The sequence below is a fragment of the Mus musculus genome, chromosome 19 (assembly GCF_000001635.26).
Source record: "Mus musculus strain C57BL/6J chromosome 19, GRCm38.p6 C57BL/6J".
NCBI lineage: Eukaryota > Metazoa > Chordata > Mammalia > Rodentia > Muridae > Mus > Mus musculus.
This window is the reverse complement of record NC_000085.6, coordinates 34,862,347-34,887,943: the sequence shown is the minus strand read 5'-3', so window position 1 is coordinate 34,887,943 and position 25,597 is coordinate 34,862,347. Positions and strand designations below refer to the sequence as shown.

The window sequence follows — 25,597 nt, the reverse complement described above, 5'->3', positions numbered from 1 at the left end:
TCTAGAAGCGCTTACCATATAACAACCTCCTTCATTTCTATTATTCCTGAGGACAAGCATACACACCCTCTTCACCAGCATCTGCAGTGTTGTAGTTTAAAGGAAAATGACCTCATAGGCTCCTGTGTTTGACTGTTGTGTCTATTTGGGAAGACCTGGGAGGTGTGGCCTTGTTGGAGGAGGTGTGGCCTTGTTGGAGGAGGTGTGGCCTTGTTGGAGGAGGTGTGGTCTTGTTGGAGGAGGTGTGTCACTAGGGTGAACGTTGAGGTTTCTAAAACCTATGCATTCCCAGTTAAGCTCTCTCTTTGCCTTGTATTTAGGGATCCAATGTAAGCTGTCTGCTACCATTCCAGAATCATGGCTGCCTGGCTGCTGCCATCTTTCCTGCCATGATGATCATGGACTCGTTCATCCTCTGAAACCATTTAAACCCCCATTGCATGCTTTCTTCTAGACATTGCCTTGGGTGAGGTGGTTTCGATTTGCTACAGCAATAGAAAAGTAGCTGAGACACCTAGAATCATGGGACTTTGATTTTCCAATTCTTTACATGGCAGGTCACATCTCTACCTTCAGTTACCAACATAAATGTGATGTCTTTATTACTCCCTTAGAAATAGACTCCTCTTCCACTTACCGTGTTGTATCCTATTTTACTTGGCGTGTCTCTCAACAGCCTGCCTTTATTTACTCACCTACTCGCTTACTTTCCTCTCCTCCCCTCCTCCCTGAGAAGAATGCACACTCTGTAATGAAAGAGGACGTTGTTTTCCCCCCTCTTGCTTGTCAATCAATGTAAGCTCATTGACAGGACTTTTTTCTCCAAGTCTGTAAACTCACTACTTGTAACAGTGGCCATCAGTTAAACATATTTGTTTAAAAAGTCAGTGGGGCTGTACGATCACTGGCTTGTTCTTCCAGAGAACCTGAATTCAGTTCCTTGTCCCCATGTCAGGTAGTTTATAGTCACATCTAAATTCAGCCACCCTGGGGTCATCTCTGGCCTCTGCGAGCACCTGCAGTCAGTACAGACACCCAGAGTTAAAAGGAAAATAGATCTTCAAAAATATTTTATGTGTTAATCTACATATAAAATAAGAGACTGTGGATAGAATTTGGAGACCGATTATTTTTGTTGTTGTTAGGGATCAAATTTGAAATTTTTACTTGTTTCTACTTTTTTTTAAAAAAAAGATTTATTTATTTATTTAATGTATGTGAGTACACTGTTGTGCTCTTCAGATACACCAGAAGAGGACATTGTATCCCATTACAGATAGTTGTGAACCAACATGTGGTGACTGGGAATTGAACTCAGGACCTCTGGTAGAACAGTCAGTGCTCTTAACCGCTGAGCCATCTCTCCAGCCCCTGTTTCTACATTCTTACTAAGCAATTTATTATCGCTGGTTGTGTGTGCATGTGCAAGTCCCGTGGCTCACATGACACATGACAACTTGGTGGTGTCAGGACCTTTACAAGAAAACTAACATTGCCAGGCTTGCATGCCACGTTCCTTTTCCAAATAAGCCATCTTGTCAGCTCTTTTATTTGCCTTTTTGACATAGGATCTCACCATGTAGTCTAGCCTGGCCCCAAACTCCTACTCTTCTTGTCTCTGCCTCCTGAATGCTGGATCCAATGGTACAGCCACCACTCATGTCCAGCTCAGAATTCTTGTAAGAAGAAAAAAAAAGTCTGATTTATAAACAAGAATCTAAGATGCTAGAAAGCAAATACCAGTGAGAAGCAAAGCCATCTAATACCCGTTATGAAGCGAACGCAGTGCAGGAAGTGGATGTTATACAGGCACCCTCCGCCATGGCCTAAGGTTTTCAGGTAATGGAAGAAGCACTTTGTCTAAGGAGACACCACAGCAGAGTTAGGAAGTGTGTGGGAGAAGAGAGAAACAACTGTTCAGTCCTCCCACTTTAATTAAAAAAAAAAAAAAAACACATAAGGCATCTCTATCCAGATGTGGGGGCAGGTCACGTGTCCAGCAAGTGGGTACCCTACAACTCAGTTCAAACACTTTCTATCTGGAGGTTACTTAAGGCAGGTTAAGCAAGGACTCAGCCCCCAAAGGCTGTCTGTAGCTCAGATACTAACTGCAAGTCCCAGCTAAGTATGTGACCTGTGCTGTAGATTTGATATCCCATGAACTTCCTTCCTGGGTTCAAAATTTGCCCTCGTGAATTTAGGTTCCCAAGGAAGAGGAAAAGGAGCCATGGCAATATATGTACTGAAAATTCTACGTGGCCAAATGACTAAACTTCATGAATCTTGAAGTTAAAATGTTATACCAACGCTAAGTTATCTTGGGCTATTTTTCGTTCCTCTGAAAGCCACTCCTATGAGCAACCTAGCTTGCTTATGCCTATCATAAAAACCTTTTGAAATGTATTTTTAGCAAGCCAGTCACATCCACCAATCTAAAAATCTAAGAATATCACTATATAGCAGGAGATCTGTAACAGATTTTAGTGCTTTGTCTTTGCCCACCTACCTGATGTTTCTAGCAATGTATTTTTAAATTGTCTTGATTTAAAGCTTTCTTTTTTTCTCTTACTATAAAAGATTCATGAAGCTGAGCGCTGTGATCTGTGTATTTAATCCAAACACTTAGAAGGCAGAAGCAGGTGGATCTCTGTAGTTTGAGGCCAGCCTGCTCTACATAGCAAGTTCCAGGACAGCCAGAGTTATATGATAGAGTTACCTTATTTGAAATAAAGCAAGATGAAAACAAATAAAAACTGTATGAAATTGTTACCGCATTGGAACATGGAATTTGAAAGAATTTGAAGCAACCTGAATCTGTGTTCATGAGCCATGGTTACCCATATTTGGCTCTACAACAAAGTATCTTTTTTTTTTTTTCTTTCCATGTTATAGCTGTTTATTGTTGTTGATGTAGGGAAGAACTCAGGGAAATACTTTACTTAGGTTTACCTACTTATAAAGGATTCAGATGAAGAGTCAGATGAAAAGGATACATTGGCAAAATTTGGGGCAGGGTTATCTCTAAAATCTATTCTTGAGTGCTAGGCTTGGTGGTACAGGTTTACACTCAGGAAGCAGAAGCATCAGGAATTCAAGGATATCCTCAGCTACAAAGCCAGTTTAACGACACCCTGGGTTATTCAAGATGACCCTGTCTCAAAAGGAGAACAAAAATTAGAACAGCATGGAAGTTCACTAAATCTCTTTCTTTTTATTGAAAATAGATTTCTCTCATGCAATATATCCAGACCAGTTTGCCCCTCCCTCCATTCCTCTCAGCACTCCGCTCCCAGATCCACTCCCTCTGTTTCCTCTTCAGAAAAAAGCAGGCCTCCAAGAGATGACAGCCAAATACAACAAAACAAGATACAGTAAGATAAGGTAAAAGTCTTTATATTGAGGTTGGACAAGGGAATATAATAGAAGGTAAAGAGTTCCAAGAGCAGGCAAGAGTCAAAGATACACCAGGTCCCACTGTTAGGAGCCCCACAAAACACTAAGTTATCAGCTATAACATATACACAAAGGATCTGGTACAGATCCATGCACGCTGTGTGGTTGCTGCTTTAGTCTCTTTTGAGCCCATTATCCACATGCTTTATAGAATGTAGTCTCTAAACTAGTTTATCCACAGGTTGTTGGATGGGACTGAAAAATTTAACCCTCAATCTTCTGTGATGATTCATGTCTATAATTCCAGTGTAGATAAGCTGAGAGTTCCAGACCGGTTTAGGCTGCATAGTTAAGTGCCAGCCAGACTGGGTTAAAGTAAGACCCTGTTTTCCCATTCTCTGCCTTCCCTCCCTCTAAGAAAGTTCCAGCCCTCTAATTTTCTGATCACTTCCTTATTCTCTGGTGCTTAGCCTTATCTGGTGCCTGTTTCTGGCCCCACCCTGAGCTACCTAATTAGAATAAAATCAGTTATGATACAAAAAGGGAGGGTGAGGACACTGTCATTCATATAAAAGATATTATAACCCTCAAGAAATGCCAAGGGTTTTAGGAATTTGGTGGCATGCTCTTAAGATTACAAAGTACAACTCTGTCTCAAACATTGAGTACAGGTAAATCAAAATTAAATTAAGCCAGCCTGTGGGTTCATGCCTTTAATCTTAGCATTTGGGAGGAGGGTCACAAGCTTAAGGCTATATAGTGAAACCTTCTGTCAAAACCAAAACCAGAAGGGAACTGAAAAACCTCTGAACTCCAGGCCTAACAGACTCTTTCAAATGTCTGTCTAGGCGGTGTGCTGGTAGACCTTGAGGAAGGCTCAGGACCTGACCCTTCTGGTATTTCTATTGGCTCAGTGAACACTTTTCTGTTAGATCTCTTGGTGTCCAGAGTTTAACAATGATGGCGCTAGAGCTCAGAAGTCAGTTGATGTTGAAACCAGGAAAGCACAGGCCTGTATCTTTTTCTTTTTCTTTTTCTTTTTCTTTTTCTTTTTCTTTTTCTTTTTCTTTTTCTTTTTCTTTTTCTTTCTTTCTTTCTTTTTTTTTTTTTTGGTTCTTTGTTTTTCTTCCTGCTTTGCAAAGTTGGCAAAGGACCCCTGTTTTTGTTTTTTCACTAGCTTAAGCTTGGGAACATATAACTTTATTTGGTGTCCATCTTCAACCTTCTTCCAGAGCTGAGGACCAAACCCAGGGTCTTGTGCTTGCTAGGCAAGTACTCTACCACGGAGCTAAATGGCTAAGCCCATATTTGACTTTATTACTATTTTCCCAAGTAAATAAAATCTATACAATGACTGAGTATAACGATGGCATAGTGGATGAGTTTTATCGGATTATTTTTTTCAGAAATTAACATTAATGGGGACAAATGGCAATGAAGTGTAATAATATAAAACGTAGTATCTTGTATGCTAAGCTAAAAATTAATTTACAAAGAAGAAATTGTAAGCCCAATATAGAATCATTTCATTAAACTCTGTCTCAAAAACCAACATGATGGTAGGTGTGATGTCATATGCTTTTACACCTTTAATCCCAGGGCTCGAGAGCCAGCTGGTCTACACATCAAGTTGCAGGCTAGCCAGGGGAACACAGTGAGAGCCTGCCTCAAAAAAAGAGAAAAAAGAAAAAACACAACAATGAAAACAGCAACAAAAGGCAACATAGATAAATTAAAAATCAGGTTACTGCGGCAAGTGTTAGGGCATAAAGTTAGGAAGTAGAGAGAATAGAGTTGCTTCCAGTTAATAGGGAAGCTGGTCTACATAGGGAGGTCCAGGCCAGGCAGGGTCACACGGGGAGGGGGTGGAGCCTCAAATCAAGCAAACAAATAAGCAAAAATAAGACCAGGTTACAAGGTAAAGGTCATACTTCAGTGATTGGATATCTGCCCTGGTTGGATTCCATGCCTAGCACTACAAACCCCAGGTAATTTTGAACACATACACACATAGAATTGAAGGAAGAGAGGGAGGCAGGGTGTGGGGAAACAAGCTTGTGGGGGGCTGAAAAGAAGGAAGGAGAGAAAGAAGGTTGAAATGAAGTCAAGCAGGTTCATGCTACAGTCCATGGTCCATGGGAGGCTGAGGCAAAAACCCTGATCTCCTTCTTTCTCTCAGACAGGATCTCACTACCCCGCCCTTGATGACCTTGAACTTCTGGCAATCTTCCTGTTTCAGCCTTCTGAGTGCTGGCATTACAGACACAAGCCACCATGCCCACTCTCAACTCCAATGCCCTCTTTTAAAAGAGAACATTAAAAACATAAAAATTCTCTATTGGGTGGGGTGTAGTGTCTGTAACCAGAAAATTGGGAAGGAGAGTCCACAGAATCAAGATTTCCGGGCCACCCTTGGTTACAAAGTGAGTTCAAGGACTAAGTGTGCTAGCCCATGCCCTTAATCCCAGTCAGTATTCAGAAGGCAGGACTTTAAAAGTTTAAGGACACCCTGGTACAAATCTAATTCCAGGCCAGAGAGCCATCACTACAGTGAGATACTCAAACAACAATAGCAACAACAGCAAACCGCAGGAAAAGTAGAAAATTTCAACTGGATTTATTGGTATAGACCTGCAATCCAACTCAGAAAGCCGAAGGGAAAGAACCAAAAATCCAAGGCCCGCTTAGCTACAGAGTGAGTTCAAGACCAGCCTTAGCAAATTGGTGAGTGCTTGCTTCAAAATACAAGATAGTTGGGGTGCTAACTCAGTGATAAAGTGATGGCCTGGCTTAGCCCTAGCCAAGCCCTAAACAGAACAGAAGAAAAAGTGGGAAGACTCTGGATTATTGTTCTGACACTGAGCAAGAAAACCAATGAATGATCTATTATGTTTCCAGTAAACTGTAACCTTCCGAGTGCAGTAAAAGCATTCATTTTGTCTTCGTATCCCAGGAGTCTGTTTTGGGGTCTTCAGCGTAGTACACACTTAATAAATGAGTGACAGCGAATGGGCAGAGATGGGGAGAAGAGGATTGTGGCTCTCCCTTCTCCTTACTGTTCTAGCTCTCCTGGAGCACATGATGGCTCATGTTCACCACCCACACATACCCGTGAATAAACCTGTGGGATGTCACCTGGCTTGTGCTTGAAAGGGAAGTAGGTGAGAGACTTTCTGTACCAGGACTTCTGCCCTGACTGGGTCTGAGCCACTTGGCTCAGGCCTCCCTCACCACGCCTGTGAAATCAAGCTGGAGGAGGTGTCCTTGAAGTCACTACAGTGCCAATCTACTCGGCTCAGATCTGTGAGAATTTGCTTATTGAGACGTGGCAATGGAAGCTTTTTTTAGTAAATTTACCACATGAAGTGAGAAGCCCTAAGATCACAGTCCCTTGTTTAGTTTCAAGTGAGCATCCAGAGCTTCCTCAGAATACAATGCTGGTGAGCCTTAACAGAGTATGCAAGGCACACTTAACTGCTTATCGGAGCAGTGGGGAGACACAGGGACCAAGTGGAATGTGACTGCACATTTATATTATTCCACTTCATCTTTGATGTCCCATTACTATGATCATGAAGATATAAGGGAACACATGCATTTTACTTTAACAGTACTAGGGACTGAACCTAGAGCCTTATGCTAGCCAAATGCTAGACATCTCCAGCATCTCTCCAGCATTTTTTTTTTTTTTTTTTTGAGACAGGGTTTCATTACGTAACGAAAACTGACTTGAACTAAGTAGTTAAGGCAGGACTTCAATTTGAGGTCTTCCTCCTCAGGAGGTTTAGCCTCCCGAGTAGTTGGGATGCAGGGCTGTGTTACTAGGTAGGCTATGTGTATTTTGTAGCCAGAAGAAGGAGGTATAAAGGGTTATAGGAATAGGGAGAGATTATAAGCCTGAAGGAGCAAGTTGTACAGAACTGGACAAAAATCAGATGGGCTGAGGCTGGATTACCTAAGGCAATTTCTCAAATCATATAAGCCCAAGGAAGCAGGGAAACAGGGATTAAGTTCTAGTTTTGGTCTTAGTCTCAGTTATGTCTCTGTGCCTTGGTTTCCTGATTTGAAATGACAGGTGGATGAAACAGAGTGGCCTCATTGATTCTGAACCTGTTGATTTTGGGAAGGGCTCTGCCAGAAGAAATCCTCAAACCAAATGTAAACCCCGGGCACAGCTAATGCCAGTTTTGGACCCATGGAGGATTTAGTTCAAGGGGTGGGTAGGCTAATCACAGGTCACTTTTGCTAGGATTAAGGTAGAGGGAAGTTCAAGTTGTTGAAGCTGGCCTTTGGAGACTTCGGTTCTCACCTCTTTAATACAGATGTTTTCAGAGGGTCAAAGAGCTTAGTTTGAGCTTGGTGATGTGCAAATTCAGTGAGGGGCCTGGCCTCTGCCCGCTGTATTCATAGTCATTGGAAACAATAGCCTGCCGTTATGTTCTCTCTATTCCTTCGTAGGGACAGAATCCCATGATAAGAAGTGTCTGACTGTTATATCCCCAGCCTGACTTTAATGTCTACATTAGACTCTTGTGGGCATTTATTATGTGCAAAGGTTATATTAGGTACTTTTGTGACACACAAGAGTCCCCTTTGGACAGACACAAAAGCTAAGGCCTCAAGAAGTCCCCAATACCCAAATGTGTCCCGCTTGCTGGGCACTGCCTATAACAGGTGTGTTAAGTACTGACTTTGTCTTTTGCTCAGTGTCAGTGGGAATCGGAACTGGGAACTGGGGGCTAACTCTGAGGGCTATCATGGTGCTGGTTCCCCTTCTCATAACCAAGGCAACTTTTTATTTCATAAATAACAGAACAGGGCATTGTCCCCTGCCGGTCTTTTCTGGGTGAGGAATGCGCTTTTTATAGCTTGGGATCGGTTCTGTTTACTTGGTTTCTTCTAGCACCGGTTATTCCTGCCTAGTTTTGTCCTTCACTGTCCTTTCTCTCTCTTCCTAGGTTTCCTCTCTGCAAACGACAACTCGAGAACACATGCTGTTTGTGTGAGTGTGCCAACCAAGGAATTTCACTCCCCTCCTTCTCCAAGGCTGCCTACCTCTCTATAAATAATTGTTCTCTTCCCTCCCTTCAGACCTGGGAGTAGTTTGGTCACATTAACGCACGCGCGCCTGCTCACACACTTTCGTGGGGCGGGGATGTAGCATGGGTGACCTTGTGAAGGTACTAGCCCACTGGGGATAGGATTAGCAAACCTGAAACCTCTGCAAATATCTGGCTTCCTCCGGCATTCCTCCCGAGGCTTCTGGCTGTCTCGTGCCTACCTCACCCAGTACCCTTTAGGCTCGCTCCGCCACACAAAGCCCCATCCGCCTATCTCCTCTTCGCAAACCCCGAGAACTTCATTCCGCACGTTGAAACTCGTCGGTGGCGGTGGCGGGTAGGACTGGGCATGCTCAGTGGCGGGGACAGGTCTGGGAGGCGAGGAAGCCGCATTTGAAGTGGCTCGGCCTTGGGATGAGGGGGAGGCGGGCTCCCCGGCCGGGGTCCACCGAGGTTCCCGCAGCTGCGCGCGATGCCGACACGCTGCGGGCGAGAGCAGCAAGCCCGGTGCGCGGGGCCCAGCTCGCCGAAGACGTGGGGACGCCGACGGGAGGAGGGGAGGAGCGCCGGGGCCACCAGCTCCCGACCGCGGCGCCGAGGCTGCGGGAGAGCAAGCCCCAGGGTGGATCGGAAGATCGGGGAACGGCCGACCGTGACCTCCAGCGAGGCTGCCAGAGCCGGAGCCCGCGCACCGCTCCGCCGGTCCCGGGCATGGGCGACCGCGGCGCGCAACACGAGCGCGCGGCCCTGCAGTCCCCGGGGGCCCCCGAGGGCGCCGCGGCCGCCGTGAACGGGCTGCTGCACAACGGCTTCCACCCGTCGGCCGCCAGCAGCCGCGACCCGCCGGCCCCACGCTTCCAGCTCCCGTCCGAGCTGCAGCCGCAGCCGCTGTTCGCCCAGCATGATTCTCCGGCCAAGAAATGCCGGCTGCGGAGGAGGATGGACTCCGGGAGGAAGAACAGGCCGCGTAAGTCCTGCCGGCAGGGAAGCGCCGGTGCCCGCGGTCGAGGGGGGCGACAGAGTGCCGCTCTGGACTGCGTCCTCCCTAGAGGCGTCGGGCGTCCAAGGTGGCGGCCCGCGGTGGCGCCTGTCTAGTCCGATCCGCCTACTGGGTCGGTCAGACACTAGCTGGAGCTGCTCCCTCGGTCACCGTAGCGGCTGGGAGAACGCACTGCCCGCTGTTATTGGTGGCCGTGGGGCAAACAACCCGACTGATCTTGGGTCTGGGACTAGGAGGAGGGCGGGCTGGCACAGCCCGGGGCTCACTGCTCCCTTCTCCGAGCACATCTTTTGGGGCGTGCATCTCAGGCTACCAGTTTGCCCTTTGAATCGCAGAGTAACCGCCAGTATCTAGGGCCCATTGGCAAGCTTAAGGAGGCGTGGAGTTTGACAATCCCCCAAATCACAGCCTATTAAACAGTGTTTCCACACAGCCAGTGAGACGGCTGGTGTAGAGGGAAACACCCACTGACACCATGTGGGCCGGAACGGTGTGGACCAATGAGGATTGCAGGTGGATTCCCCCCCTCCCCTTGGAGTGGGTCGAGTTGAGTGTTTGTAATTGTACAACTCCAAAAAGTGCGTTGTTTCACAACCTGAGACTTGTATATATAATGGTAGACTGTAAAGGGTACCTTCCCCACCTGACATTCTGGGATGTCAGTTTGTAGGTAGAGATTACGAGTTGTTTTGTTTTGTTTTGTTTTGTTGTTGTTGTTTTTTTTCCTTATCTGAGCCTAACTCCATTCAACTGGTTACCTCTTTGTGGGTGTCTTTAATGAAGCTTGTAAATGGCAGAAAGCAAAGTAAGTAGAGTCCACGGTAGTGAGCGATCGGATTCAAACGGGTACCTGTTGCATATCAATTAACTGTTCTGGGTTGGGAAATGATTAAATTGGGCTTCAATTTCTGTAAAAGGTTGATGTTTGGAAAACAGCATAACTCCTTCGCCTGTCTTTGCTTATAATTTTTATCTTTCTGTTCATAGTTTTCATAGCCTTTCTGCAATGCATTCGTTTCTAAAACGTTGGGAACCGCTTTAACACGTCTGGGTGAATCCAGTGCTTACATTTTGCAATGTTAATGTTGTGTGGAGTTTGGGAATTGCCCAGCAGATTTGATTTGGCCATGGCTGTTAGACGGTTATTAAGCATCTGCGTTTTTTGTTTGTTTGTTTGTTTTTGTTTTACATACTTTTTATAGTTTCTAGGAAAATTATTTTATGAACTTGAGATTGGCTGATACCCGTGTCTTATTTCGTTTGTTTTATTTCCCTGAGTCCACATTTTATTTATTTCTCTGATCTCCATCTTAAAGAGTTTATTATAGTTTTCAACAACAGTAACTAGACTCTAAGAGAAAAGTTGGGGAGTCTGAGTAAGGAGACTCCCTAGCCTGAGACCAGCCTGAGCTACGTGGTGAGTTGGGGGTGGGATGGTAGATAGGCAGTCACTGGTTTGAAGACCTTTCTTTTAGTGTTTTTTTTTTTTTTTCCCATTTTCTAACACTTACTGTGTGGTGGTGGGTATGTGGATGCGAGCGTGCTCGGCAGTCCAGGAGGTCAGAGGACAACTTTGAAGAGCTGGTCTCTCCTGACACGTGATCACACTCGGGTCATCAAACTCACATTGACCGGCTTGGTGACAAGGGCCCTTACCTACTGAGCTGTCTCTCTGGCCTCTTTTGGTATTTTCAAGACAGTGTTTTGTGATACAACCCCAGGCTGGCCTGAAACTCTTGGTATTCCTCAGACCTCGACCTCCCAAGTGCTAGGATCATCATACCTTACTCTGCACTGCTTAAAATACAATCTCTAACAATGATTTGAAGAAGCGAAAACTAATCTGAGCCTTAACTATGCTTTCAAAGCCATAGGAATTATTTTAAAAGACAAGGAAATGTAGTTTTCTGCCTGTGTATAGTGTCAGAAGCTAAGTGGTTTGTGTTTCTTACAAAAAAATAAATAAAAAAATAAAAGCTTTTAATTCTTCTTTTATTTATACATTCTGTTAAGTTATTTATAAATTATTTATTTACTTATTTTGTTTTCATGAGATAGGACCGTACGTAGCCCAGGCTGGCCTGAAACGTCACGTGCAGCCAAGAATCATCTTGAGCTCTTTGATCCTCCTGCCTCTAAAATAATTCATCACACTCGGTTTATTTACAACTTTTGTTTGTTTGTTTTTTGAGTTCGGGACTCTCTATGTAGCATTGGCTGACCTAGAACAGGGGAGTTATAGAGGTTCATCTAGTCCTGCCTTTTGGGTGCTGGGATTAAAAGGGGTGTGTCACCAGCCTGTTGTATTTACAGTCTTTTAAAGGACTGAATCAACACTTATTTTCCTTATCCTATTATGTTTAATTTTCTTAGATTTGAGCACACATTGATTTTCTTTTATTTTTATGCATAGGAGTGTTTCCCCAACGTGTATGTCTCTGGGGCATGCATGCATATATACAAATTTAAAAAGTAACAAACAAACAACAACAACCTGTAAATCTTAAAACCAAAATCTTAAACCCACTTTCTCCATATGAATGTGTTCTAATCTAGAAATCAAGTCAGGAGACTGGAGAAATAGCTCAGTAACAGAAGATGGAGGCGAGGCATCCATCCTTCAAAACTCCCTGGGTTTAATCTCCCAGCACCATCCAAAAGTCAAATCAGTTGTGTGTTGGTTTTACTAAGCAAGGAAAGGAGAAAGTTGTCAACTTAATGTCCATCTAAGTGTCATTTCCCCTTATGTACTCCCTAGAGGCCTTCCCTAAGACTAACTTCTTCAGATTTCCTCTATTATTTTGCCCGCCCCCTACTACCTGGCTGTCATGATCTGGTGTCAGTGCTCTTGAAATGCTAGAGTTAAACTAGGTGTTGTTCCTGATACCTGCAGAACTCCGTGATGATACCTGCAGAACTCCATGATGAGACTAATCTTCCTATGTGATCTTTACACTAGTTATCTAGCCTGTCACAGGAGTGAGCATTTTGTTATGTTTTCATGGCGCGCGCGTGTGTGTGTGTGTGTGTGTGTGTGTGTGTGCGCACGCGCGCGCTCACACACACACACACACACACACACACATGCTGGCTATGGAAACTAGAGCCTCCCATTGCCCAAAGCAAACTCTCCCACGGAGCTGCTCCTATGCCCTGCCTGTCCCCCACCCCTACCTTTGCTGACCGCCTTTTGTTACTTCCTTTCTCATTAAGTTGGAAGTCTGATTAGAAATGATGTTTTCTCATGTACTTTGAAATGGAGGAACACACACACCTGTGATTGATGTTGAAGCAGAAAAAGTGATTCGGGTGGCGTCACCACTTCATGGATAGCTGTCTCTATTTCTGTAGCTGATTTTGGTCCCAAGAGTTTCAATGGTTCCCAGGGAAGCATCAGTAGAGAGGGTCCTTTGATCTATTCCGTTGTGTGAATTTTATTTTATTTTACCTTTTGCCTGATAGCTCTCTATTTTATTTTGGTTAACAGGTAGTTAATACTTGTCAGCCATTTTATTTCCAACATTAAATTAAAAATAACCCCGATGATTTATTTTACATATATTCATAAATGGATCAAAAAGTTCACTTGGAAAAGCTGGCTCAAAAACCCAAAGCAGGTTTCAGTGAGTTTAGGTTTTCTGGGGTGCTACTCCTCATACCAGGGAGCAAGTCTGGCAGCTCGGCTGTGCTGATGCTGATGCTGCTGATGCTGATGCTGATGCTGCTGATGCTGATGCTGATGCTGATGCTGAGGAACCGAAGAAGTAGCACAGCTGAGGTAGTCAACGCATTTACAAAAGTTTGGTCGTGAACACAGTTCCAAGGTGCTGTGAACACACGGGGTTGTAAAAATTCACCGGTCCGTCCATCCAAACGCCTTGAGTTTGAATTTCAGTTGTGTGTGGTCAGAGCCAGTACTCAACCTTTATGCTTCAGGATGAGTGAAAAGGCGGGTCGTCAGAGCACACAGAGCTTGTGTGAGGACAACAAGAGAGAGTTTACTCCATACCTGCCAGCTCTCATCACTAAACACTGTTCACCGTGAATCTCGGGACAAGCAGTTGAGGCAGAAGACGTTGCCTCCGACTGACTTCCTTTGAAAAAGAAACACAGTGCCTAAATAAAAGACACTGGACTTTATAGCTATAGCACTCTTAGTCCCGTACTTATTGGGGGTTCCTACAAAACTGTGGGAAAACAGCCGGAAAAAGTTCTCATGGCCCCATCCCTCAGAAAACATCTGTTTTAGATATGGCGTCTGGCCTAGCAAGTGAGGGGGTTACAGCAAAGCCTGATGACCCGAGTGTGACCCCCAGCCCCCAAAAAGTAGGAGAGAGCCAGCTCCTGCAAGTTACCCTCTGACTTCTACACCCGCACTGTGGTACATGTGAATACCCATATACACACATACACAAAGTAAGATGGGTAAAAATATACATACATAACACACACACCATGCACCATCTACACATAACGACAAGGACTTGGGGTTTTGTTGTTGTTGATATTGTTTTGGTTTGTGTTTGTGTGTGTGTGTGTTTGATTACTAGGGATGAGAGAAGTTGCCCATGAATGAACAAAACCCCAGGTTCAATCTCTATCCATGATCCCAAGCCAGCGTGGGAGCCCATGCCTCTCTCTTTCTGTCACTTGGCAGTAGAAGCTAGAGCAGCCATTTTCAACCACTGAGTTGCAACCCCTTTAAGGTCTAAGGACTCTTTCACAGGGGCTGACTAAGGCCATCAGAAAACACGGGTATTTACAATACAATTCATAACACTAGCAAAATTACAGTTATGAAGTAGCAATGAAATAATCTTATGGCTGGGAATGGGGTCACTACAACACGAGGAACTGCATTAAAGGGTCACAGCATTAGGAAGGTTGAGAAGCACTGATTTAGAGGATCAGGGGTTCAAGGACCACCCTCGGCTGCATAACAAATTTGAACCCAGATTAGGATACCTACTACACTATCTCTATAGAGCAAGACAAAAAAAAACCCAAATACGGCATCAAACAATTTGTATGTTGTTTATTTGTTTGGGACTGGCTTGCTCTGTAGCTCACATCGATGATTCTCTTGTCTCAGCCTCCAGAGAGCTGGGATGCTACCAGTAATTGGCTACAGTCTGCCACATAATTTTGAATGTTACTAAGTTAAGATTTTGATATCGTTTATGTTGTTGTTTGGATTTTGTCTGTTTCTTTTTGAAACAGTTAGTCGAGGCTGGCTAGGACTTACTACATAGTTCAGGATGACCTAGAACTCATGGTAAGTTTTCCAAGTGCTGGGGTTGTAGACATGTGCCCCACCCCCCCCCAAACCTGGCTTGCTGACTTGTTTTTTTTTTTTCCCCCTCTGCTTGTTTGTTTAGTTGTTGTAGGTGTTAATTGAGGCCCAATCTCTGGATCCCTGGCTCTAGATTCACTGTGTAACTGGGATGACTTTGAGTTTTTTTTTTTTAATATTTATTTTTATTATGGGTGTTTTGCCTGCATGTATATGTGTGTACCACATGTGTGCTTGGGGCCTTCAGAGGCCAAGAAAAAAGGTGTCAGAATACCTGGGACTGGAGTTACAGACATTGTGAGCTGCTATGTAGGTGCTAAGATTCAAACCCGGGTCCTCTCCGAGAGTAGCCAGTGCTCCTCAGTGCTGTGCCACTTCTCCTGCTGCAGGTAGAGAGCTTCTGACCCTCCCGCCCCTGCATCCTGAGTGCGGGGACAGCTGGGATTACTGCCATGCCTAGTTTTAATTCAATGCTAGACATTTGAATTTGTGATTTTGTTCATTCTTGGGCAAACACTCTACCAACTGAGCTACATCTCTACTCACAGACAACTGAAAAAAATATTTGTGTCTGTGTGTGTGTGTGTGTGTATGTCTGTGTGTATGTGTGTGTATGTGTGTGTGTGTATGTGTGTGTGTGTTTGTATGTGTGTGTGTTTGTGTGTGTGTGTGTATGTGTGTGTGTGTGTGTGTATGTATGTATGTGTGTGTGTATGTGTGTGTAGGGGTGTGTGTGTTTGTGTGTATGTGTGTGTTGATGGGGTGGGGGTGCACATGTACTATGACACTCGTGGGAGTTCAGACGACCTTTGTGAAGTCATTTGTCTCGCATTACCTTTACATCAAAGAGTTTAGCTCTTTGACTCTCTGTCCCCCGGTGCAGTGTATTCATGCTGTATACGTGTGTCTGTAGGTTTGTGTATGTGTGGAGGCTAAAGCAAGACACTGAGTGATCTAGTGCTCTCTGCCTTATTCCCTCATTGAACCTGAAGCTGGCCATTTTGTAACTAGGCAGGTGGCCTACTCTTCTCTCTGCCGCTCCTCCCTCTGTTGCTGAGGTCCCAGGCCTGGGAAGGAGTATGTGCACTGAGGAGCCCAAACTCTTCCTCACAAAGCCGTCGCCCAATCCCGACAAGCCAGAATAAACATTTCCTTCTCACTAAATATCATCCTTAACACAATACTGTTTTATATGCCCAATATTCTGTTATATGGATGAGCCATAATTTATTTACCCTGTCTTATAGCTTTAGTCTGTAGGTAGGTCTTTCCATCATGAAAGTGCACACACATATACAAACCCACTTACAGTCAGCGTAACAGCTCTTCACATAACATTTGCGTCCGGTTAGATGTTATAGGTTATCCACAGCTGACTTAAAGTATATCCCAGGCAGTTCTGTTACTGTAAATACTGTGTCATCTCATATAGAGCAAGAACAGACTTTGGTATCCTCAGATAGGAAGAAGTGTGTGCGTGTCCTAGAACCAATCCACCGCATATATAGAGGAATAACAATACTTTTCTGGGAGCATGCACAGATGACGCAGTACAGTGTGTGTGTGTGTGTGTGTGTGTGTGTGTGTGTGTGTGAGGTGTATTTGTGTGTTAGATGTGTAAGGTATATAGGTGTGTATGTGTATGTTAGAGATGTGCATGTGTGTTAGGTGTGTGCTTGGGGGTATTTGTATGTGTGTGTTAGGTCTGTATGTATGTTGGGTTTATGTGTGTGTTAGATGTGTATATATATGTGTTGGGATCTGTGTATTTGACGTGTGTGTGTGTGTGTGTGTTTTAGGTGTATGAGGTGTATGTATGTGTTAGTTGTATAAGGTGTGTGTGTATGTGTGTGTGGTGTGTGTGTGTGTGTTAGGTAGATGTGGTGTCACTTTGTCCATAATCCCATCACTCAGGAGGCAGAGCAGAAAGATCTCAAGATTTAGGTCAGCTTATGCTATGTAAGGAGTTCCAGGTCACCCTGACCTACCTGGGGAGATTTTGGAGAGAGAGAGGGAGAGAGAGAGAGAGAGAGAGAGAGAGAGAGAGAGAGAGAGAGAGAGAGAGAGAGAGATTAATTTGGGGAAAAGTAACAAAGGAAGTGAAACCTAGAGCTTTTAGTTACATGGGATATTGTTTTTGGGTGAGGCAGTGCACTTGCGAACAGAGAAGAATGCTTTGGTGGTAAGTGGACACTCAGTACTCAGTGTGGAAGGCAGCCCCCCCCCCCCCAGCAGCTTCTAGTGGGCAGGGGAGATAGATACCATTACCCTTTTCCTTCCATCGCATGGTAGCAAGCAGGAGTGATGGGGGGTGCAAGCTGCCAGCCTTTGAGTAAGAGGTTCTGATTTCTTGTATCATTCAATGTGAACATTCTGGTAGCAGAAAATGGATAAACCCATTATGTATTAACATGGGTACACAGTTGAATCAAACTAAGTCTGTTACCAGCTTTAGCTAAAATTGTTACAGTACAAGGCCTAAAGTTTTAAAATATTGAGATTCTGCCCTTGGACGATTGGACTTTATCTTTGAATTGGCCAATCAGAAAAGCCAGCATGAAGAGAAATGGGGAGAATTTTCTGGTTGTATCCTCAGAGTCCAGATGTATCTGCCTTTCTTTTCTCCTTTAGTCACACTCAATCTTTCCAGACAGACAAGAAGTATGCATACCAAGTTACAAAATATTAAATGCAAGCAGGAGCCATCCTCTGGAACATGGTCAGATTGCCAGCCCCTCCTCTACTCCTTGACAAATATTCTTAGCCCAGGCTGGCCTAGAATTCCCTCTGGTGAATGGGCTGGTCTTGGACTTTGTGACCTTCCAGCCTTATCCTCCCAAAGGCTGGGATTACAGGTGTGCACCCCCTTGCCCAGCTTTAGTTTGCCAATTATGTTCTAAGTAGACATTTAAGTTATAGATTAAGGTTCAAGGCTTAGGATGAGATGGCTCAGCAGGGCTGCCTCCGAGCCTAACAGCTCACGGCCAGTCTCTGGAAACTACATGGTCTCTGCCAGTTATCTTCCAGCCTTTACACATGCAGGCACACACACACACACACACACACACACACACACACACACACACACGCTAAAAGTTTAAATATTTTTTTGTCTGTGGTTAATGATCAGGATTCTGTTAAGCACACAAACATGCTGTCCCCCAAAAGACCAAACACAGGAACATAACTTTCCCCCAAAAGACCAGTAAGTGATTTTCAGCATTAGCATGGTCTGTATTTGATTGGTGTGCTGAACAGAGATGGAAACAATGCTGTTAATTCTTAGCATGAGGGACAGAGTACAAGTAAGATGAAACCCATAGCAATTTTGGAAACAGCTGTGTCTGTAGTGGAAGTATTAGTTTTAACTGGCAGGTCTTTGTTTTGTTTTTGTTTTATCTATCTATCTATCTATCTATCTATCTATCTATCTATCTATCTATCTATCTATCTACCTACCTACCTACCTATCCCAACCTAGCCCGATTTGTGTGTTAAATTGTGTGTGTTACAAAACTATCTGTTGGGTATGATGTTTTACACAAGTAAACCTAGCAATAGAGAGGCTGAAGCAGGAGAATTGCCCAGAATTCAAGGCCACCTGGACTGTGCAGTCAGCTTCTGGCCAGCCTAGGTTACTGAGAACGGCAGTCTCTCAAAAGGGTGGAAAAAAAGACAAACAAAATAACTGCTTCCCCGGTGTCCCCAGTACCTAAGATTGAAACCAGCACTTTGTTCATGCTAGACAAGCATGCTCTCATAAGCTACAACTCCAGCCCTGTTTTGTTTCTTATCAAATTTAGCACTAAATAAAGCCTTAGTTTCAATATATATCTGCCAGGATTCACCCACCTTGAAATGACAATATTCTAATTCAGATATAGAAACTTCAGTGTACTCAGTGTGACACGCAGAATTTGAGTAAAAAAAAAATGTTTTCTAGATAGTACAGTTGCCAAGCTCGGTATAGCATTACTTAATTATTGACATCTTTTAGGTGCCTCCAGTTGAATGTTTATTTATGAATATGTTCTTCTCCCTGGGCATGTATTTGAGCGTATTGGATGATTCAAAAGGGCGAGGAAATGTCACTCATTGTTTAGGGACAGGTAGAGAAATCACGATCCTGGTCACTATGATTTCACGGTCATTTGGAGAGAAGGGGAAGAGACGCGTGGCGGGTTTGGATGCCTGTTTGCATCGTTGAGCAAGGCCTGGGCACCTTTTGTTCCAAGTTTGCCTTTAGGAAAGCACACACATGTTCCCCATTTTGCAGGTGGGGAGGGAGAGGCTCAGAGCAGTGAAGTGAGTGGCCTGTAGGTGATGATTGTCAGGGGCCATTTAAATTAAAAACAGGTAGGTGCATGAAGCTGGAACAGCCTTGGCAGTAAATTTAACCACGTGTCCTTAGTAGTCTACACTAAGGAGCACTCAGCTTCCTGTGTGCCAAATGCTAAGTGGACCCCTCCCCGCTTTATGTCAGTCTGTGAGGTGAGGGATGCAGTTATCTCTAGATGAAGAAACTGAGGACTCAGGGTTTTGACCCTGCTGAGCAGGAGGCTTGTGGAGCCCCAGGGCCTAAGTGTTCTATAGTGGAAAGAGCTTTGGAAAGATCAGCTCTGGATTCAGACTCTGATCCTCCCACTCACTAGCAGTGTCGACTTGGGCAAGGTCCAAACTTGTCTGAGGCACTCTTATTAATGGGAAGAAAGATGTCCATTCTACCACCTGGACCAAATAAGGAAAATGGCGTAATGACGCTTTGGATCACTTGAGGACCAGATTTCAGAGTATTTTTCAGTCCCATCTTCGATCACCACCCGAAGGAGATTTTCCTAGCGCCCTTTGACCTTTTTATAAGCAGACTATATGGCAATCACAAGCCTTGGTAACAGTCATAGATTGCCCCATTGCAACTCCTGACGACAAGCAGGCATGTCCTGTCCAAGAGTGATGATGGCAACTTAGTGCATAAGAGATCTGAGTAATTTATTTAACTGCTAATCTGGTGTCAGGACAAGGTTTTTGTTTAAACTATTTTTAAAGTTGCATTTAAGTTGCATTACATGCACATACCACAGCACATCACAGCACATACCACAGGGCAACTCTCAGGAGTCGGTTCTGTCCTTCTATCACGTGGGTTCCAGAGATAGAACTCAGATCCTCAGACCTGGCAGCAAGTGCTTTTGCCAGCTAAGCCATCTCATCGGCCCCACCCAACAAAGTTGTTTGGTTTTTGTTTGTTTGTTTTTGTTTTAAAAAAACCAGCATCCTTTGATCTTGACTGATCTCTCATCTTTGAATGAGGCAGGTAAAGGTGAAGGAGATGAGAAGGGCTAGAAAGATCACAACTTTCCTTTTGAAGAACTACATGAATTGAACAAGATTTTAGAACAGCTGCCTTTAGCTCTTGGGTCATCTTTAATCTATTCTCCAGTAAATTAAACAAAACAAACAAACACCTGCCTTCTAGTCTTTCGGTAGGTGACAGGTGACAGGTGCTCTTTTCTTGGTGCATATCGCCTTCAGCAAGGCCATCTGGTTCTCTGGCCTTGAGTCTCTTCTGGGACTGAGGCTGCAAGGACTCTAGAAACCAGGAAGAGCATGTGTGCATAAACCCAGGGGTTGTAGCCAGTTTGGACAATGTCAGTTATTTGAAGTTCTCTGGGACTCTGTATAAACAACTCCTTTAATCTTCCAAGGTCGACTGCTCTGGGATAAAGAGACTCAGTCAATACAAGAGTCAGCAGTATATTGAGGCTTCCTGAAAAAGAAATGCAGGCACTCAATATCTGTTAGCTATTATTGGTGGTTATATAGCTGTCCTATGTCAAAACCTTCCTCTTCTCCCCATGACCTCTACCCTGTATTCCTTCACAACTTATCTAATCAGTCTTCTATATGACAGCCCATTAGATATTTTAAGATAGCTTAATGTATTTCTCTGAGTCCTTAGTCCCTAAAGAAATAAGACTGGCCTATGCTCTTATCTGCCAAACTCCACTCATGTCATTCAGAGTGGATTGTATAGAGTTACTGGCCAGTCTTGACCCAAGACCCAAAGAAGCCTTCTTAGGAATGATGTAAAGGGGATTAAGAAGGCATTGTCTTTGGTGGCCTTGAACTCAGATTTGATGATTTCAATGGGACCCACTGGAACAGATCGATTTTATTCCTACTGGCCAAGTACTACTGATATTGTTCAGTTTCGTGCAACTCTAAGTTGGGTAGAACCTGCAGTAGTTGCTTAGCAGTTCCCAAGGTCAGCAAATTCCTGAGTATATGACAGGATCTGAATTAGTTGTGTGTTTGCTATCATGCTTCTGCAATGTCTATACTATAAAATTCTGTATTTATATTTTTGGAACTGGGTCTTGTTATGTTGCCCATCTGAACTTGAGATCCTCCAGTGTCAGTCTCTCAAGGGGCTGGAGCTATAGATGGACATCATCCTGTTGTCTTCCAACTACCTGTAGCCATTAAGACATTGAAAACCATGGTGGTGGCATGCTGGTAATATTATAGCACTTGGCAGGAAGCTGAGACAAGAGAATGATTAGCACCACGTCAGCCAAGGGCTATATAGCAAGACGTAAACAGAATAAATAAATGAGTGAAAATAAAAAATAAATAGACATTCGGCCAAGGGGATAATCAGATTTTGTCTTCGGGAGTATCCTTTCCCTATATAGAAAAGGTTTTTTGCCCACACACCTATGGTCACTTGATCTTCGACAAGGGAGCCAAAACCATCCAGTGGAAGAAAGACAGCATTTTCAACAATTGGTGCTGGCACAACTGGTTGTTATCATGTAGAAGAATGCGAATCGATCCATACTTATCTCCTTGTACTAAGGTCAAATCTAAGTGGATCAAGGAACTTCACATAAAACCAGAGACACTGAAACTTATAGAGGAGAAAGTGGGGAAAAGCCTTGAAGATATGGGCACAGGGGAAAAATTCCTGAACAGAACAGCAATGGCTTGTGCTGTAAGATCGAGAATTGACAAATGGGACCTAATGAAACTCCAAAGTTTCTGCAAGGCAAAAGACACTGTCTATAAGACAAAAAGACCACCAACAGACTGGGAAAGGATCTTTACCTATCCTAAATCAGATAGGGGACTAATATCCAACATATATAAAGAACTCAAGAAGGTGGACCTCAGAAAATCAAATAACCCCCTTAAAAATGGGGCTCAGAACTGAACAAAGAATTCTCACCTGAGGAATACCGAATGGCAGAGAAGCACCTGAAAAAATGTTCAACATCCTTAATCATCAGGGAAATGCAAATCAAAACAACCCTGAGATTCCACCTCACACCAGTGAGAATGGCTAAGATCAAAAATTCAGGTGACAGCAGATGCTGGCGAGGATGTGGAGAAAGAGGAACACTCCTCCATTGTTGGTGGGATTGCAGGCTTGTACAACCACTCTGGAAATCAGTCTGGCGGTTCCTCAGAAAATTGGACATAGTACTACCGGAGGATCCAGCAATACCTCTCCTGGGCATATATCCAGAAGAAGCCCCAACTGGTAAGAAGGACACATGCTCCACTATGTTCATAGCAGCCTTATTTATAATAGCCAGAAACTGGAAAGAACCCAGATGCCCCTCAACAGAGGAATGGATACAGAAAATGTGGTACATCTACACAATGGAGTACTACTCAGCTATTAAAAAGAATGAATTTATGAAATTCCTAGCCAAATGGATGGACCTGGAGAGCATCATCCTGAGTGAGGTAACACAATCACAAAGGAACTCACACAATATGTACTCACTGATAAGTGGATACTAGCCCAAAACCTAGGATACCCACGATATAAGATACAATTTCCTAAACACATGAAACTCAAGAAAAATGAAGACTGAAGTGTGGACACTATGCCCCTCCTTAGAAGTGGGAACAAAACACCCATGGAAGGAGTTACAGAAACAAAGTATGGAGCTGAGATGAAAGGATGGACCATGTAGAGACTGCCATATCCAGGGATCCACCCCATAATCAGCTTCCAAATGCTGACACCATTGCATACACTAGCAAGATTTTACTGAAAGGACCCAGATGTAGCTGTCTCTTGTGAGACTATGCCGGGGCCTAGCAAACACAGAAGTGGATGCTCACAGTCAGCTAATGGATGGATCACAGGGCTCCCAATGGAGGAGCTAGAGAAAGTACCCAAGGAGCTAAAGGGATCTTCAACCCTATAGGTGGAACAACATTATGAACTAACCAGTACCCCTGAGCTCTTGACTCTAGCTGCATATGTATCAAAAGATGGCCTAGTCGGCCATCACTGGAAAGAGAGGCCCATTGGACACGCAGACTTTGTGTGCCCCGGTACAGGGGAACGCCAGGGCCAAAGGGGGGGAGTGGGTGGGTAGGGGAGTGGGGGTGGGTGGGTAAGGGGGACTTTTGGTATAGCATTGGAAATGTAAATGAGCTAAATACCTAATAAAAAATGGAAAAAAAAAAGAAAAGGTTTTTTGTTTTTTGGTTTTTTTTTAATTAGGTATTTTCTTCATTTACATTTCCAATGCTATCCCAAAAGTCCCCCATACCCTCACCCCCACTCCCTTACCCACCCACTCCTACTTCTTGGCCCTGGTGTTCCCCTGTACTGAGGCATATAAAGTTTGCAAGACCAAGGTCCCTCTCTTCCCAATGATGGCCAACTAGGCCATCTTCTGATACATATGCAGCTAGAGACACGAGCTCTGGGGGTACTGGTTAGTTCATATTGTTGTTCCACCTATAGGGTTGCAGATGCCTTTAGCTCCTTGGGTACTTTCTCTAGCTCCTCCATTGGGGGCCCTGTGATCCATCCAATAGCTGACTGTGTTTCTTTTTCTTTTTAATTTTATTTTTGAGATGGAGTTTCATGAGATAGCTTCAGACTCTCCCTGTAATTACTCTAGGATTATAGGCATACACTACCCCTGGTTGTACACAGTTCTGTGCATTAAACACAGGGCCGCTTGTATTCTAGGCAAACATGCTGCCACTGAGCTACATGCTAAGACCCTCGCTGAAGGTTTCTACTCTGAGAAAAGTCCACATGAGATTTATTCTTTGAGGTGCACTTGTAGTAGTGGGGCCATAAATTAGACCACGACTGTGGCATAAATTGGGATTATCCCAAGCAAACTGGGAGTTCTGATGCTGTACGCAAGACAGGGCACGCTGGAGGTAGGACTTGAATGTGCACATGTTGATGTAACTTTGCATTTGTTGTCTTTGGCTACGGTGGTTGTATTTACACCATGAAAATTGGCAAGTGTCAAGCCAGTTCTGCATTTGCAGTACACCAGTAAATGGGACACAGATCACAGAATGAGAGAGAAGTTATCAGGAATACCGGCTGAGTTGCTGGAGCAATTGATGTGAAGAACTAGAGGGAAGGTGAGCAGGTCCTGCTTTGTGAAGTTCTTGAAAATCAGACGATGGACCAGGGCTCGCTCTTTCTTCCTTCCTTCCTTCCTTCCTCCCTTCCTTTCTTTCTTTTTCCTCTTCTCTTCTCTTCTCTTCTCTTCTCTTCTCTTCTCTTCTCTTCTCTTCTCTTCTCTTCTCTTCTCTTCTCTTCTCTTCTCTTCTCTTCTCTTCTCTTCTCTTTTCTCTCTCTCTCTCTCTCTCTCTCTCTCTCTCTCTCTCTCTTTCTTTCTTTCTTTTTGAGACAGGGTTTCATCCTTAAGACTGACCTCAAACTGGCTATGTAACCCAGATAATGAACTCAAAGTAATCCTCCTGCCTTAGGCCCTTTGGGTTGGTTATAAGTATAGACAACCACACCCAACCGGGTTTTTCTTTTTTTTTTTTTCTTTCCTCCTCCTTTTTTTTCTTCTTCTTCTTCTTCTTCCTCCTCCCCCTCCCCCTCATCTTTTATTCTTTGTGACAGGACCTTTTGTGTCCCAGGCAGTCCAGGAATTCTTTATATAATTGAAAATGACCTCAAGTCTTGATCATCTTGCTTCCACCTCTCATGTATTAGGGTTTTAGGGCACTACCTCTGTGCCCTGGCTGGATTTCTTAAGAAAGACAATTATTGGAGCCAAAGGTAGCATATGGCTGCAATCCCAGCAGGCATCCAGAAGGTGAAGACAGAAAGAATTCAGGGTCCCCACCTTCAGTTATAAAGCACATGGAGGCTGGCCTGGTAAACATAGTTGTAGGCCGGCCAGGTTGCAGAGCAAGACTTTGCCTCTAACTAACTAACTAACTAACTAACTAACAGTAATTAATTCTAAAGAACAGACTTGGCTTTGACTCTTGATCTGGGGGAAAATGTAATCTAAAAATACGTGAGGGTCCACTATAGCATGAGGATAGAAGTGCTTTAGAATCATTACAAATTACATACATTTAATTATACATAATTAGCTATATAAATTATAGCCCCTTTCTTCTTGCTAAATTCCTATTCCAAGCATAGTTAAGCTCGGAGCTGGGTTGGCCAGCTGCTAGATCGAGGTGGTCAAGAAGGCGTGGTTAGTTCATGTGCATGCGCTCGGGGTGGGAGGCATGGGAGGCATGGGAAAGAAAAGAAAATGTGTTTCTTCATGCTCTTAGACCTTGTGCCTGTGTGTCCCAGGAAAATCATAACTTTGGATTTATTTATACCCATTTCACGATTTACTGTTGTTGCTTTTGAATGGCTTGAATTGTTTTGAGGTCCTTGTTCATTGTGGTTTAGGAAACAGCAAGGGTTTTTGCCTTTCAATAGTTGTAAAGGAGGCATCCATTGGGCCCATCAACCATCCTGAGGTGAGTTTTGGTTTAGTTGAAGCAGGGTCATATGCAGGCGAGCCCCAGACTTGTGATATAGCAGATTGACCTCAAGAG

At 44.0% G+C, this 25,597-nt stretch overlaps 1 protein-coding gene across 4 annotated transcripts in view; it reads left to right on the top strand.

Annotated features, from left to right (window-relative positions):
• Positions 1-4,520: 4,520 nt before the first annotated feature.
• Pank1 (pantothenate kinase 1) overlaps positions 4,521-25,597 on the top strand; it is a 76,489-nt gene continuing 55,412 nt past the window's right edge. The window contains exon 1 of one of the 4 annotated variants that reach the window (XM_006527427.4): positions 4,521-9,420. In XM_006527427.4, the coding sequence (XP_006527490.1) occupies positions 8,868-9,420 (553 nt within the window). In that variant the 5' untranslated portion in view covers positions 4,521-8,867. Of the gene's footprint in view, positions 10,259-25,597 lie in introns of all 4 variants that reach the window. The other 3 variants (XM_030251126.1, NM_001114339.2, NM_023792.2) reach the window with 3 other exon arrangements.